Source organism: Choristoneura fumiferana, chromosome 30, assembly GCF_025370935.1.
Source record: "Choristoneura fumiferana chromosome 30, NRCan_CFum_1, whole genome shotgun sequence".
Lineage (NCBI taxonomy): Eukaryota > Metazoa > Arthropoda > Insecta > Lepidoptera > Tortricidae > Choristoneura > Choristoneura fumiferana.
In genome coordinates, this window is record NC_133501.1 from 2,467,925 (window position 1) to 2,484,818 (window position 16,894).

At 40.5% G+C, this 16,894-nt stretch overlaps 2 protein-coding genes across 2 annotated transcripts in view; both read right to left on the reverse strand.

Moving 5' to 3' along the window:
- The window catches only part of LOC141444692 (spermine oxidase-like), a gene marked incomplete in the record, with an annotated part of 16,109 nt that extends 10,738 nt beyond the window's left edge, over positions 1-5,371 (reverse strand). Inside the window, 3 exon segments of the mRNA XM_074110283.1 lie at positions 16-225; positions 1,616-1,804; positions 4,384-5,371. Coding sequence (XP_073966384.1) covers positions 16-225; positions 1,616-1,791 — 386 coding nt within the window.
- A 121-nt stretch (positions 5,372-5,492) lies between these two features.
- Positions 5,493-11,514, reverse strand: LOC141444786 (spermine oxidase-like). The gene is made up of 8 exons (XM_074110431.1): positions 11,435-11,514; positions 10,698-10,877; positions 9,861-10,073; positions 8,709-8,925; positions 7,887-8,065; positions 7,027-7,297; positions 6,177-6,286; positions 5,493-5,972 (listed from the first exon to the last, which is right to left on the reverse strand). Exons 1-8 carry the CDS (start codon positions 11,497-11,499, stop codon positions 5,726-5,728), a joined length of 1,482 nt encoding a protein of 493 aa, XP_073966532.1. The 5' UTR covers positions 11,500-11,514; the 3' UTR covers positions 5,493-5,725.
- Between the last annotated feature and the right edge of the window lie 5,380 nt (positions 11,515-16,894).

Genomic DNA, 16,894 nt, shown 5'->3' on the forward strand with positions numbered 1-16,894 from the left:
TTAAAAAACACTTACTTCTCAGTGATGAACGTGCCCAGCGGTTCGGGCTGGTTGGGCGGATGGTCCACGATGTGCAAGCTGAACTGGAGCAGTTCCGCGACCAGCGCCTTGTCGACCTCCTCGCCGTTGGACCTGAACGTCTTCAGCCTCAGACCCTGGGTGACGGCGGGGATATTGAATTTCGTGGCTAGATCGTACACGCAGTTCTTTTGGTCGCCATGGATCCTAGATAACAAGAAATAATACTCAGGGGCGTATTTACCCTATGGTCAAGGGAACGACAGGCGGCGAGAGGCCTTGTTTTTCTTAAACGAAATACTTTATCGTCACTTATTGGGGCGCCAATAATACTACATTTGGAGAAAGAATTCTTAAAAAGATTTGTTTATTTTTTTTCTATCATTCATCGGAACTTAACTTACGTCTTAGCCTTCACGGTGAAGGCTTCACCACAGACAAATTAATGATCGCTCGACAGAACCGGATTCAATATAGGAGTCGGAGTAGATTCCGATATCGGAGTCGATGGGCGGAGTCTGTTCCGATATCGGAGTCGATGCGCAGAGTCTGTTTCGAGATTGGACGCGATGATCAGCGTCTGTTCCGTTATCTGAGTTTATGAACGGATTTTGTTTCGATACCGGAGTCGATTTAGCGGAGTCTGTTCCAATATCGCGATTATCGACATTTTATGTAAGTAGTGCTCGTACCTATGTATTGTATGAGTATTACAGGTATGTACTTTATATTATATTCTTAATATTATTGCATTTGTTTGTATATATTTGTTTCCGCACCTACTTCACGTATTAGTTTCTATATCTAAATGATTGTCTAGAAGAGATTGCTTTTATGCGATAAGACTGCCTATTGTCTACCCTACCCTGCAGTTTGTCTTTGTAACTACAGTAAAAATCGTTTACAACATCGAAAGGATATTTGGTGATTATAACTACTAGTCATGCAACAGACCTCTGTTTCTGTTTCCGCAACTGCGGAAGCTCCGCGCGCTTTTTAACATTCGTTTCCGCTTCTGTTTCCTCAACTTTTATAACGGAAATATAATCGGAAGTTTATGACGGTTGAGTGAGAGTTGAGAGGGACGCGGTCGAGGAGCGTGCGAGTCGCCTAGCAGCGGAAGAGCGCGCGGGGAGGGATCAGGCAGGTTTATATTTACACTTCCGTTTCCGTCTCTGCTAAAATTTACTTTTGACATCTGTTTCCGTTTCTGGCTCCGCTAAGAGACTTCCGTTGCATCACTAATTATAACCAGTGTTATTTTGGTACATAAGATCGTCTTCGTTTTTTTTTCTTGGCCGTTATATCAATATGTTATTATAACTGGTGTTGCTAAAACGGTTTCGACCGCATGTTATATTACTGTACTGATTAGTGGTGTTTAATAAAGAACATTTGGGTAGTTCTACATGCGTTTCAACCGCTATCAGTTTCCTGTCGCATATATTGAAGAAATGAGAGACTATAATTGCACCGCATACACACCATATCGTTTTATAAAACTCTTCCACTCTATCTGACGCATTTCTTCGATATAAGCGACAGAAAACTGATAGCGGTTGAAATGCTTTTAGAAATATCCTTGTATTTGTCTCACCATTCAGCTCCCAGCTCGACCAGTCCGTTCCCAAATGGCACAGTATTGACTCTCCCTCCGACCCTGTCCTGAGCCTCCAGCCCCAGCACCCTCCGGCCAGCCTTTACCAACGTGGTGGCGGCCGTCACGCCCGCTGCGCCCAGGCCGACTACTATGGTGTCGTAGAACTGCGCCATTTAGGCCGGTGGACTGAAAATATAAACAAACTATAAACCAGGGATCACCAATTAGTTTCTTCGGGGGTCCGGTTTTTCACCCGTCGAACGCCCTACGTGCCACAGTGGCGCGTATGTAAGTACTCGTGATTAGTCAATTTTTGTTACTAGTTTCGATCACCCTTTAGCAGGGTACTAGTCCAAAATTAAATTATCCGAAAAAGTCGTTGGTCGAGCGACGGGTTAAAGTAAAAATATCATCGCGGTCCGTTTCTACTTGAGTTTCTTAAATAAGCAAATTTTATTTACAAGAAGTAACAAGGCTTTTTAACATATATAAATGTGAATTATTAAATATTTACTCAATCATACAAGTTACTGTTTACTTAAGGTCTGCACAAAATAGGCTGGCAGTCCAGATCCAGACTAGTGATGCAACAGACCTCTGTTTCTGTTTCCGCAACTGCGGAAGTTCCACAGGATTTTTAACATCCGTTTCCGCAACTTTGATAACGGAAATATAATCGGAAGTTTACGACGGTTGAGTGAGTCTTTGACTCAAACTCAAATTACTTTTAATAAAATATAACCTACCATTAGTTATTTTTTTGATTATAAAAAAAATAATTTGCAATATTGTTTTCTATTGTGTTTTTCTATTTCTAATCTAGGTTATGTGTATTTTTTGATATTTAATAAAAAAAATATTTGTCAAAAAGGTTTTTTTTGGCAGTATTTTATTTACACTTCCGTTTCTGCATCCGTTTCCGTTTCTGCTAAAATTTACTTTTGACATCTGTTTCCCTTTCTGGTTCCACCAAGAGACTTCCGTTGCATAACTAATCCAGATCACGGTCTGCCATTTGGTGACCCCTCCTATAAACAATTACTTTACCCGCGATTTTAAAGGTGCTGTTATACTTGAGCATTCACTTGTAACAAAACATTGAGAATTTGCCATTTTAAAAATTTTCAAACTGAAAAAAGAATGAAGCCAAGCATAGAGGCAAACATTTATTTAAACAATCATTCAACAATGTGTCTTTATGCAGCTTCTCTACCTAGGGCAGGACAAGAGATTTGGGTCAAAGTTAAAATATCTTTATGAAGTAATATGAAAGTGTTTATTTCAGGCTACAGCCCATACAATAAACTAAAACTAGACTGTAACATATAATCAATAGAGCAGATTTGAAGTAGCCATTACAAGTTTAACATGGATATGACTAGTGCAATTGGTTAGATAGATAGATAGATTTATTTATTAGGTATCATGTTGTTTATTGGTCTTACAGTTATCTTATTAATTACTTATTTACTTACCGCAATTCAATCTTATATATAATAATAGGCTACAGGCCAAATGTCACATAAAGTAGCACTGGTCCAGAAAAATCTCTATTGAGAAAAAACGGGCAAGGAACCGTTTTATTGGGAAGTACAGCTGAGCTCACAATTATCAGAGCCAAAAACATTGATAGAGATTTAAAAAAAACTAAGGAGCCTAATGCCAATATTACAAATTTGATGACGAGGCGATATGGTCCCGGTCCTTAGCCTGTTCGAAAGAATGAATTAAGAAAAAATAATTCTAATAGCACCTGATCTGTTAGAAAAACATTTGGAACATGATTATCGTTTCGTAAAGCCTTCTACATATTTGAATGAATTGGATTCACTATACAGTTTATTGGAAAATAGCCCGGACGACCCAGAACGCGCCCGTCTCCTGGCGGTATCAGCCCCGGAGTCAGGCCATTGGCTCAACGCCCTCCCTTCCCGTCAGTTAGGTACGGTTCTGGATCCAAGCACCTTGAGGATAGCAATATCCTTAAGGCTTGGTTGCAGATTAGCTGGGACGTCATGGCCTCTCATGCCCCAAAAGCGCTGGTCGCTTATTCCGCCATGGCACCATAAATGACCTGGTACGCCACTCGCTTGCCACCGTCTCTGTGCCCGCAATCCTTGAACCCGTTGGCATGGCCAGAGACGATGGTAAGCTCCCCGACGGGGCTACTCTGGTGCCATGGAAGCTGGGTAGGGCTCTGGTAATGGACGCAACGTGTGTCGACACTTCGCGCAGTCCCACATTCAAGCAACCCACTTACAAGCCCAAGCAGTTGCAGCTGACCAGGCCCAAGTTCTCAAGCGCCGCAAATACTCTTCTCTTTTAAAGGACTATGAGTTTGCGGCGCTCGCAGTGGAGACAATGGGTCCCTGGTCGGCTGACATGAAGGCCTTCATGGGGGCCTTGTCGTCCCGGCTGATAGAGACCTCAGGAGGCCCCAGAGCTGGCGCTTACCTCTCCCAGCGAATTTCTCTGACTGTACAGAGAGGTAATGCCGCCAGTGTGCTGGGGTCTATGCCGCTGGAGGGCCTCTTAGATGGTGTTTTCTTTTTATAGTTAGGTATATTTATGTTGTTTTTTTAATTTTGTTTCCTATCATATAATTGTATTTTGTGTTGTGAATAAATATCTAATTACAAATACAGTTAATTAAATAAAGCTAATTTCATCAAGTAATCTGCGCATATAATATAACAATATGCCACCTCATAAAGTAAACAACGACTGAATATTAAAATTAAGGTTATATCGAAGTAAATACTCACTTGCAATCAATGAAAACTGGCACGCAAGATGATAAAAGTCAGCGTGTTGATGCTTATTATATAATTTGTTAGACTAACGAAGATATGTGCGAGTTAAGGCGATAATAAGTTAATAAAGCGGTGTGATTTGCGACGGAAAAGCAAATTTTGCTATCAGTGTTGATTGAGTTTGAAGTTATCAGCTGTTAATGACAATGACATTGACATGACATTTGACGTTTTCGCTCAGAAGTAAAAAAAAGGTGCGGCCACAGGCAGTCGCTCGTCGCTCGTTTGCAGCGATAAATCTGGTCACGTGACCCCATTTTGAATGTGATTTTGAATTTCCCGCGCCTTAAAAAAGTAGCGTCAAGTCGCCGCGTCGAGCAGCACCGACAAGATGGCTGCTTGCAGGAATGATCTTGGTTCAGTTCATCGTTCATCCACCATCACCTCTCATAATAATATTTCGTTTTCTAGAATTGTTTTACCGTGCAACCAGTCTAAGAACTTTTTCTTACATTTTCTTACACTCTGGTGCAACGGCAAAACCTACTAGCACAGTGTAAGAACCGAGTCTAGAATGTGTCACATTACAACTCCCTATTTAAAATCACATTACTTTGATTGAGTTACAAAAAAATATTTCTACTAAGTAAATCGGTTATACGCTAATTCTGGCGTAAGAACCATCATCTTGGTCAAGAGAACGACAGAATTAAGGAGCGGCCACACTGCTAGACACTGCTGCTTAAAAATCGGTGACGGTACGGAATCGCAGCGACGCATCGTATGCGCACCGTTTTTATTGCATGCTCTCCACACCGCTGCTAAAAATACGCACGCATTCCGTACCGTCACCGCGTTTTAAGCAGCGGTGTGGCCGCTCCTTTACCATGTAACTCTATTGGAGTGACAGACTGATGGTCCCTACAAATGAAAATCAAATATTAAATGTTGTAATAATAATTCGTTAGTCGCGCTGTCATCGTTCATCCACCATTACCTCTCATATTTCGTTTTCTACAATTTTTTTACCGTACAACGGCAAAAAACTACTAGACACTGGCAAAATGTCCTCCGATGGACAGAGCCATATTTTTAAAGAAACAACAACAATAATTCGTTAGTCCAAAGTGAATCATAATTTTTATTAACAAAAAATTGAACCGACTACAAAAAACCATAAAAATATTTTTCTACCACTTTAAGAAGTGAACCTATAGTCTACTTCACCTACATACTGTGTATTAGGCTTCAGTTATTCATTAGTTATTAATTATTCATAATTACTAATTTAGTATTTATTTTTAAAAGTGAGGCAATGATGCTCTCTTATTTTAGGCAGTGACGCTCTCTCATTTTAGTCAGTGACGCTTGTGCCACTGTTGAGTAACCGCGTAGCCTCCCTATAGCCGGTCTCGCTGGCGCCGTGGACTGTGCTGAAATGGTTAAAGTTGGTGGCCTCCCCGGCGAACAGCACGCGCGGCGCTCCCGCCGAGTCCGTCAGCGGAGCCCCGAGCCACGCACGTGCGTCGGGGTACTGCGGCTTTAAGAGATTGTCAAAAGTGTAGCTGCCGCGTGTGAACAGGTTTTTACCCCAGGTTGATCTGTAAAAAATGAATATTAAAACAATAGGCTGGATTGCTAAAAACTAGGGTAGTAAGAGATGGCGGATGCGATTGCGAACATCAGTGTTGAGTAATACGACTTCGAAAGTAATTCGACTTGGAAGATTTGAGGATAACTTTACTTCACTTACCTACGAAAATAAATAAAAGACGGATTTTGAGGTCTACCCTAAACTAAAGTACCTTATCAGTGCAGTTGGTTCAGGCACTTTCAGACCAATGTTATCACCAATGAACCTCTGCAACAGCTCCAAACATTTCGTCTTCACCACGTCTTCAGGCAAGGTTTCCATCTGTCAGCAAATCGAAAATTTGTTAGTTTAGTGTGTTTGTGTTTATAATTGGTTTTCGAGGACGGACCATCGATCTAGCTTGGTCTTTTCTCTGGAAAAACGGGTGGTACCGACTTCTAGCTAATTCGTACGAATCTCGGTCGACCAAGTACAAGAAAACTATATAGTTCGAGCTAGAGTTTTAGAGTTTAGTATATACGAATCAAGATTTACTAGCTTTTGAACTCTAGCTTGCTTGCTATCTAACGTGGTACTGGAAATATAGCCTCATGTATGACTTAATACCATAAACGGGACTAATCTACGGGACTTATTAATATACCTCGTTGAGTTTCTTGCAGGATTCTTCTCAACAGAGGTTTTTCCGAACCGGTGGTAGATTTTTTTGACATTCATAAGTGCTTGTTACCTATAGCCTAAATTGATTAAAGATATTTTGACTTTGACTTTTTCACGCTTAACACACGAGTAATATTTACCTCTACGTTTCGACCATATTACAGTGGGCCGTACTCACTAATACACTGAAGTGTAGCGATGCTACTTGGCAGCGCAAGTCCTTCACTTTGAACTACCCGCACTTTATCACGAATAGTACCGGCACTCGTATCTCGAATTACCCTCGCCTTGTCATTTTTAAGTCATCCCACCACACCGACACACAACACTAACGATCTCATGTATCCCTGGTATTTTTTCGGGCTCAACCAGAGATTATTTAGTTAGTTGTTCCTGCTCACCTTCCTAGCAGCATTCCCGTTGATCCACATCGTCAGAACATTACTCGCTGCCATTGGAGGGGACGCTCCAGATATGTTCAATATCCATCTATCATCTTGCGAGACTTTTCTCGTATCCTCCCCCTTCCACAAGAACCCAAAGAAGGAGTAGTTATTTGGCCACCAAACCCGGTCGAAGGCCAGGATCACTTTGTCTATAACACCGATGCTTATCTTTTCAATAGCTGTCTGCTTGTTTTTGGGTAGAGGTGGAGAGAAAAGTGTTGTGTGCCTGTAAGAATGATTAATACCCATTTGTAACTAATTGATTTTTGGGGAAAGTCTTTGTCCAACAGTTTCTGTGCCAGGCTAGTTGGCGCTAGTATCCTGATGTCCGTTTGAGAATTTTGACATTTGCGTTACGTTTATGATTGGTTATGTAGCTAAAATGCACTGGCAAATTGCCCTCCAATGGACCGCCATTTTTTTTTAAACGACTAAATGAGCCAATCGCAGCAAGTCAAAGGGATCTCTAGACACTAACGACATCTAGCAATATTTCACCTGTCAACAAACCCTCATTGATGATGAAGAGTCATCACCATCAACAAGGGTTTCTTCTTCTTTAATAAAAGGTGTGTGTCATCACTGATGACACCTACCTTTTTATTCAAATAAACGACGGTTAACGATACAAAATTGTGAAAATACAACAATTTACTTAGATTCTACACCATAGCCCCATAGCGTTCTCGAAAAACTGGCACCGCAGAGAAACATAATGTACTATGTAAAACTTCATCCATTTCCCTAACCAGGGCGTGAATACACCAAGGACACGGTAATGACCTAATGACACTAAGAATCACAATAGAACTTACTTCTCCTTCAGCACTCCAATGGACACAGTGACGATAACATTGTCCGCTTCATACGAGCTTCCGTCTTTGCACTTGACGACTACTTTCTCGTTAGGGTGCTGGGGAGCTATGATTTGGGTCACTTCTGTACCTAATTTGACTTCCAAGGAAGGAAGACCTGGGGCACCATTGTACTTGTTCTGGAACAAACAGTAAGACTTCGATAATTTCTTCCGTCATTATACGACTAGAATGATGGACTGCTGGCTGATGAAGGGAACTGAATATCATCGACTGACCTGACCGATGATAAAATCACGTTATGTGACTATTATACTATTTGTTTATCATGCAAACCCAAACGTTTTTCAAATGATCGGTATGTTCCCAGAAATTATGCATTTCTTTGAACATGAAACTACCATGAGACTACTAATGAAATAAACCGGTTAACTCACATCTTAAATTGAGTTTACCTCGACATGTTAAGCCCCATTTAGACTGCGAGAACTTGCATGCAAGTTTCACTACAATGCGGTATTTGTTTGATCAACTGAATTCATTGTCCCTCAATAGTCTGCGATGTAACGCGACTTGCATGCAGGTTCTTGCATCTTCTAAATGGGGTTACGCGAGCAGAGCGATAGAACGCAGTGCGCGTTTTGCAGCTGCGCCGTGGCTTGTAAGTACTCCAGAAGGAAAAACTACAAACCAGCTCAAAACATGTCGAGCTAAGCTCGATTTAAGACGTGAGTTATCCGGTTTATTTTTCACTATTACGCATTTCGTTTAAAAGCTAAGTGAAAATGAAAAAAAGTGTTACAATCGACGACAAAGGTTTACCAGCATTATCTCAAAGAAAGTCTTGTAGCCGTAGCGGTGCCAACTGATCACCTGGTTACCCTTCAGCTCCTCGTACTGGCTGTCAGTGGTCACCTCATTCCAGTCATTCGACGATTCATATCCGTCAACGTATAGGTTAGCAAGTTCGAAGAACTGGTCTATAAAGTCCTGGTCTTTTAGGAGTTCTGGGTATTTTTCTGTTATGTATTCCATTGCTCTGAAAATAGCATTCATTGACAAGGGTTCCTTCAAGATTTTGACGATTTTCCACTGCCCCCCCCCCTGGTGAAATTTGAGATTTTACGTTGTGTATTTTTACTGTGAAATTTTTTATCTGTTATCGATTGGCTGTAGGATATTGTAATGGCGAATGTGTGTGTATTATGTGTAACTAGAAAACGAGTAAAAAAATGGATTTAGTCCGTCAGTTAGAACTTCAAAAAATATTGGATACGCTCGCTACGCTCACAACGTAACTTACGTCACTCGCTTTTTTTGACCCCCTATAATATAACTGTTGTGTTTAACTATATAATAGCAACTGTTCAGGACGGACGCCCAAAATACGGGCACTGTCTAGTTTGAAGCCCGCTGACACTGTATTTCCAATCCAATGGTGCGTGTGAAGTTCTCAATCCGCACTGGGCCCGCGTGGGAACTACGGCAGCAGTGGGACGTATATAGGCTGGGATGAACACTGTAATTATGCTACTTTTTTTTTTTCATTTCAAATTAGATACTTACTTACACGCACACACACACGCACACACACACACACACACACACACACACACACACACACACACACACACACACACACACACACGCATGCACACATTGTTAGTGAAGAAGCTATCCATATCTTTGGTTTGATTTTGGGAAAATATAAATGTATCTAACTAATAATAATAATAATAATAAATTTCTTTATTTAGGCATATTTTTTTTAAACCATACAATAATAAATCACTAGTTAAATTACAACAATAATCACTAGAAATTGTAATTTACCTTTTACGGCAGAAGGTGCCTCTTAGTACAGGTAATTCTATACTTAAAAAGAGATGTCAACCATTGTAACACATTGTACTTTTTGCAACCATATTTAAATCATTTTGAATTTTAGAATTTTTTGATATATTTTGCACTTACTTCCTCATGGTGAAGTTGCCAACGGGTTCTGGTGGGTCTGGGGGGTGCTCCTGCACCACGGCGAGGCAGAAGTCGAAAAGCTCTCTGACCAGCGTTGCATTAGCTTCCTCGCCATTCGAACGAAATATCTTATGATTCAATGGAGTAGGTAACAATGCGATGTTATATTCGTTCGCTAAATCGTAAGTGCGACTTTTCTCTGTGCCGTGTATCCTAAAATAAATTAACCTAATGTAGAAAAAAACTACAATACAGCCTCATTCGTCACTAATGAGGGCTATCGCGAATGAATTCGCCGCTAGAGGCGCTAGTGTAGCGTGAGGTCTCCGAAATGTCAAATCTCATAGTTTTTGGGTGAGCTACGCGGGTTTATTTATAATTAGAATAATTTTGTGAATATTTTGCATTATCTGTAATTAATTATGGCAATTATGCGTTACGGGGCAATTAATGTCTGTGTTTTGAGACAGTTTTGTCTTTCGGAAACTTTTGTCCTCCCTTTTTTCCGAACAAAACGGGACTAAGCAACACTGTGGTTGCTGGATATTTTTATGGTACGGTTTTAAGGTGTTTTAAATATAATTTTAATCTTAATTTTGTTTTAACGCCCGTAATAACAGACTCTGAAAGCCACACTTAAAAACCTCACGCAACAGTGCGCCATCTAGTGAGACAAAAAACGATAGCCCTCATTGACTTTCAACCGAAGCAACTGCAGGTCTATGGGGGAGGTCTACGTCCAACAGTGGACGTCCTACGGTAGAGATGATGACGATTTTTATTTTTTAAGCCGACACAGACACAAATAAGTTTTATTTCACCAACATGCATCCTCACCATTCCGCTCCCAGCTCGACCAGTCCGTTCCCAAAGGGCACAGTATAGACTCTCCCCCCGACCCTGTCCTGAGCCTCCAGCCCCAGCACCCTCCTCCCAGCGCGCGCCAGCGTGGTGGCAGCCGTCACGCCTGCAGAACCTAGACCCACCACTATGGTGTCGTAGGACGCCGAGGTTGTACTGTAGACAAATATGTAGATAATTAATTGAATCAGAATCAGGGGGCTACTACGAAATTTGAAAATCGAAGTTCGTATCGTACCGTGCCTTTCACTCTCGTACTAAATTTATAGCTTTATCGAATTTTGCACTTCGTAGTATAGAGGCCAACAGGTCCATATCAATGAACTTCATGAAACGCGGTGGTGGTATAGATGGGTTTTGTGTGATTTGTGCGTGTTCTTACAGTGTGGAGATAGAGGGAGTGCATCAACAAACATTTCTTGCATAAAACGTAGCTATCAAAAGGTCGCGGGTGAGCCAAGTACCTAATTGGGTCCCACATTAACATGGGCCCCACTGAAAAGCAGTTGCGCAAAGTAACGCCTGATTCAATAAATTATTTAAAATCAATATGCATAGAAAAATATCTACTGTTCCTAGACACAGCTCAGAGCCTAGAGTGGGGGTCCTGTCCTGACTCCCATATCCACCCTAGATCCGGCCATGCAGCATAGCAACACTGGTTTTCAGTGGGACCCATATTTGACCCACATTGGGTTGTATGATGGGTATACCTGTTCTGCGGGGCAGCGGCGATAACACCGATTACGCAACACAACACTAGCCAGAGTTCCGTCATCTTGTTGACTGGCCAAGTGACACCGCCTAAGTATAATATACTATCTGCTGGACGATCTCATGCAACTTTAGCAAGTATTATGTATTATGTATTAATCTTAATTTGATTGCTTAGTAACGATATCTCTTGTCCGGGTGAGCGGTTAGTTCCAATGGAATGCCGAAAGTTTCTCGATGAGGGCTACGGTATAGATATCGCTAGCGTCACTGCTTATGTGGCTAAATAAGAAACAAACAAGCTGAGATATGTGGTGCATAGGGGAAATTCGTGTCTGTACCGTTGACCAGCAGTGGTGTAGCGGTATAGCACGCGGTACGGAATACCGAGGACCTGGGTTCGATTCCCAGTGCTGGTCTTATTTTTCTGGTTTTTCTGTGCATCTATATTTCAGTTTGTATTTTCAATTTAGGTTATACGGGATGACCGTAAAAGTAAAAATTTGGAATCGAAATAAAAAAATACAAAAAGATTCCAAAAAACCAATCTTAACTTGGAGTTGAGTCGCCTTAAGCATACCCAGCTTAGCTTACAATTTGGTTATAAAATAAAACAGTACATGGGCGACCGAGCTTTGTTCGGGTTAAACTCGTTAACAAGCGTTTTCCGGAGATAAGACCAAGCTAGATCGATTGAATTTGTCATCCCCGAAGACTCCTACAAGAATTGCTCGTTTAAAGGATAAGATAGATAGATTATATTTATAAGACCTCGAGTTTTATAAAAGTTATATTAAGTACTACAGTAGTTTTTCTAACTCTTCGTCATGAGCGTGCATTATGGGTCCCAATAGTCATATACAGGGTGTGGCCTGTAATCATCATCATCCCAGCCTATATACGTCCCACTGCTGGGCACGGGCCTCCTCAACAAGAGGGCTTGGGCCGTAGTTCCCACGCGGGCCCAGTGCGGATTGAGAACTTCACACGCACCATTGAATTGCTTCGCAGGTTTGTGCAGGTTTCCTCACGATGTTTTCCTTCACCGCAAAGCTCGTGGTAAATTTCAAATGTAATTCCGCACATGAATTTCGAAAAAACTCAGAGGTGCGAGCCGGGGTTTGAACCCACGACCCTCAGCTTGAGAGGCGATAGGTCAAACCACTATGCCACCACGGCTTTTGACTGTGTAAAAATTAAAACAGAACGTTCTCGTCTAACTGAACAACATTAGTTCAGCGACTTTTAAAAATAACGGAGTCTTTGAAATTTCCGTTTTTCATACAAATTAAATACTGCTGTCAATATACGCCATCCTGATTATAGAACACAACTGACGTCGCCTGTCACGCTACAAACATCAAGTATGATCTATGTTTTAATTATTTCGTCGACCACTCTGATCTTTTCTCTCAACTCCAATCAATTCCAATTCCCTTTCCCACCTCCATTATTTGTTTATTGTATCTTAATACCAGTGATATATATACCATATTAGCATCATTCATAGAAAAAAATGATATCAAATTATAATTTTATTTCGTATATATACTCCTACACGTTAACTCCAATCCTTTCTGATCCTAAACTTTTTCCGTAATCCTATTACCGTCTTATCATATTATAACAACTGTTTCCCTAACTTTGTCATTGCTAATGTTCTCGTAGCCATTAAAAAAAAAAAAAAAAAAAAAAAAAAAATTATTTCGTCGTATTATAGGCCATTATATACAGTTGTGGTCATATAATTAAGAACGATTTTTTATAGAGAAGATTTTTTCAAACTGACAAGTGTTACTAACTGTATGTATATTTTTGTACTTCTCTCGGTATCGTAAAACTTTTCCTTACTAGCGGTAAATTCATTTATACATATAATTGGCTAAAAAATAAATAGATAAACTTTATATATTACATCTAAACCTAGTATTACTACTTACTGGCTGGTCATATAATTAAGAACGCTGAATAGTTTATTTTTTATTCAAATTTAAATAGAGAACGGACCGCCGCTTTGTGGTTTTAGGTTATTATTTGAATAATTTTGGCGCCATTTAGTGCCGTAAAAGTCTTAAAGGCGATTGCTTCATATAAAAACAACGAGGAAAAATAAAAGTTGTGATAAATCTACAAGAAAAGTAATACTAAAACTTCGCGACAAGAATTGGTCGTATAAACACATAGCCGATCATCTGCAATGTTCAAAAACTATGGTTTTCCACGCCATAAAGCATTTTGCTACGTATCAAACTACTTCAAATGTTCCGCGTGTACCTAGACAAAGAAAGTCATCTCGTCGAGATGATCGAAATATCGTTCGTTTGGCAAAACAAATTCTTTTAAAGGGTCTAATGAGTTGAGAAAAGAATATTTTGGCGAAAACAACCCTTCAGCAATCTCGGCACGCAGTATTCGAATGCGTATGGTGGAAGAAAAGTTGCACGGAAGGATAGCAAGGAAGGTGCCTATGTTGAAACGGTGTCATAGGCAAGCCCGGCTTGCATTTGCAAGAAGATATGAAAACTGGACAGTCAGACAGTGGAAAAACGTTCTTTTTTCTGACGAGACAAAAATAAATAGGGTATGTTCTGATGGCAAACGATATGTAAAACGGCCTCCAAATAAAGCATCCGACCCAAAGTACACAAAAGTAACTTTAAAGCATGGCGGGGGAAATGTAAAAATTGGGGATGTTTTTCTGGACATGGTGTTGGACCTGTTAGGCTGATAGAAGGAAACATGGATCAATTTCAATACAAAAACATACTGGAAGAAACAATGTTACCATATGCTGAAGGCGTGCTTCCGGTTATTTGGACATTCCAGCACGACAATGGTCCCAAGCATACTGCACGAACAGTTAAGGAATTCCTCACATCGCAATCAGTTTCTGTCTTAGATTGGCCAGCCAACAGCCCCGATCTTAGAGCAATAGAGCATCTTTGGTGCGAAGTCAAGAAAAAAGTTTCAAATCGACAGTGTGGCAATTTAAGAGAACTGTATGACGTATTCTTAGAAGAATGGAACTCTATCTCTCTTGCGAAATGTCAAAAATTGATAGATTCAATGCCTCGCCGGTGTAAGGCAGTAATAAAAAGCCGTGGACATGCTACTAACTATTAATTTTAGTTAAAATGTATAACATTGCTTTTTTTTTCTGTACAAACTTCACGTTAGTGTGATTTAGTTAATCTAAGTTTCAAATAAAAAAACTTTCGAACCGTTCAATAAATCGTTCTTAATTATTTGTCCAGCTTCATTACTATTTGAATTTGTTACTAAAGAGAATAAAAACAAAATTTGAGTAAAAATGACAGTAATTTTATTCTTTATTCTAAATCCCGTTTGCTCTATTCATGTGGCTATTTCATAACGTAACTAGTTACTTCTAAGAAGGACCCACGACTACACATGACATGATTTAGTTAAAAATAATCTGGAACTTCAAATCGTTCTTAATTACGTGGCCACCACTGTAGATGTTTTTTCGACTGTGTTTAGTCCGGGCGGCGTTTGGTCCAACTCCCATAATACGGCCACGCGCCACGAAAATTTGTCGTTTCTTTGCTCATTTAAAAATCCATTCGAAAAATTCTCGGCATTAATCGGCATGCGCAGAGTAGGACGTCCACCAACGAGACGGACGGAAAACCTAGTTAAAGCCGCGTGTTCACAGGGGATGCAGGCCGCTTCAAATCAACTGGAGGTCTATGGGGGAGGCCTAATGTCCAACAGTAGACGTCCTAACGGCTGATGCGATGATGATGAAAAATCCGTCATCTAATTGTTGTGTCAAAGGGCCACGCAAAATTTAATTCTTGGCGGCGCAACTGTTTATCCATACTAATATTATAAATGCGAAAATGTGTGTGTTTGTACGTTACTCCGTCTTTCACGTCGAAACAGTGCGACGGATCGACGTGATTTTGCCAAAGAGATAGTTTATGGGCCAGAGAGTAGGCTACTTTTTATCCCGGAAAAATAATAATAAATAAACACTCATTTTTATTTTTTTTATTTATTATTCTTTCCTCTAGGGTAAAAGGCAAAGGTTGAACACCATACAGCTAAGTCTTCATTATATATTTTTTCCTCTTTGGTAGTTTTAGTAAGAAACACCTACCAATACAATGAACATAAACAAAAACGGCAGATTAAAAAAAGGACACATACAAAAGCAAAGATAAAACAAACAGTTATAGGTATGTAGCAAAATGCACGAGGGAACAGCGCGCGATAACCGGATTCCACGCGACGCGGGCGAAGCCGCGAGAAAAAGCTATGTAACAAATAAAATTTAATAAGCACACATAATATAACATCGTTGGGCCAAAGTTACTGCCAATTGGGTTCCATGCGACGGGTACCCGAGCAGAGGCAGACCTAGGAGGAGATGGCGGGACGAGTTGGACGATTACGTCAGACTGGCAAGAGTTGGCCAAAAGTAGAGACGAGTGGAAGAAAAAAGGAGAGACTTTTGCCCAACAGGGGGACACCGTATAAGCTAATTAAATATAATATATACACAAAATAATAATAATAGCCAGTGATTCTTATTGTTGAACACCATCCACGACCCGACCAGCAATGACCTCTGACTGAAATCAAATAATCTGGCTCATGTTTGATTGTGTCTGTACATTGTGCTGTAATATAAACAAATCAGAATAATGTAATAGATGTCGGGCAAGTTGGACTGTACGTTGCTGAATGTTTCAGGATTTTTTAATTAATTAAACAAATCCTAACCTACTAATATTATAAAGATGTGGTCAAGTACTGACAGTCCGACAGTTACGAAACCTATGAACATTTTCTATTGCCGAGTGCCGGTACTATTTGTGATCAAGTGCGGGTAGTTCGCAGGACTCGCGCTGCTAGACAGACTTGACACCCCACACTTCAGTCTACTCGTGACCACGGCCAACATTACAGTTGCCGAAACGTCGAGATAAATAGTTATCGTGTGTGTTAGCGTGATAAGTCCCGTTCGTGGTATTTTGACTAAAAAATATATATAAGTACGAACATTCATCCCAAAATTCAAAATCCCAAAATTCTGTCCACGGAACGTCATTTTTACTCAAGAATGGTACGTGAAGCAGTTGAAATAAAAAAGCATAAGAATTTCAACCGGGACGATGGGTATAAGCTTTCATCTTCGTGGAATCCTGTTATTAATAGTGTCGGCGTCGGGATGAATGTTCGGAGGGACGATCGGACGTTGTTAGTGTTGTGTGTCGGTGTGATAGGGTGACTAATAAAAGTGACCAAGTGCGGGTAGTTCGTGATACGAGTGCCGGTACTATTAGTGATCAAGTGCGGGTAGTTCGAAGAACTCGCGCTGCTAGGCAGACTTGACACCCCACACTTCAGTCTACTCGTGACCACGGCAACTGTAACGTTGCCGAAACGTCGAGGTAAATATTACTTGTGTAAAAATAGTGTGATAAGTCCCG

Coding starts and splice junctions, on each gene's coding strand:
- LOC141444786 (XM_074110431.1), bottom strand. CDS start 11,499: ATGACGGAACTCTGGCTAGTGTTGTGTTGCGTAATCGGTGTTATCGCC. Junction 8,926..9,860: donor GGCAACTTCACCATGAGGAA/GTAAGTGCAAAA, acceptor TGCTATTTTCAG/AGCAATGGAATACATAACAG. Junction 6,287..7,026: donor ACGGGAATGCTGCTAGGAAG/GTGAGCAGGAAC, acceptor ATTTGCTGACAG/ATGGAAACCTTGCCTGAAGA.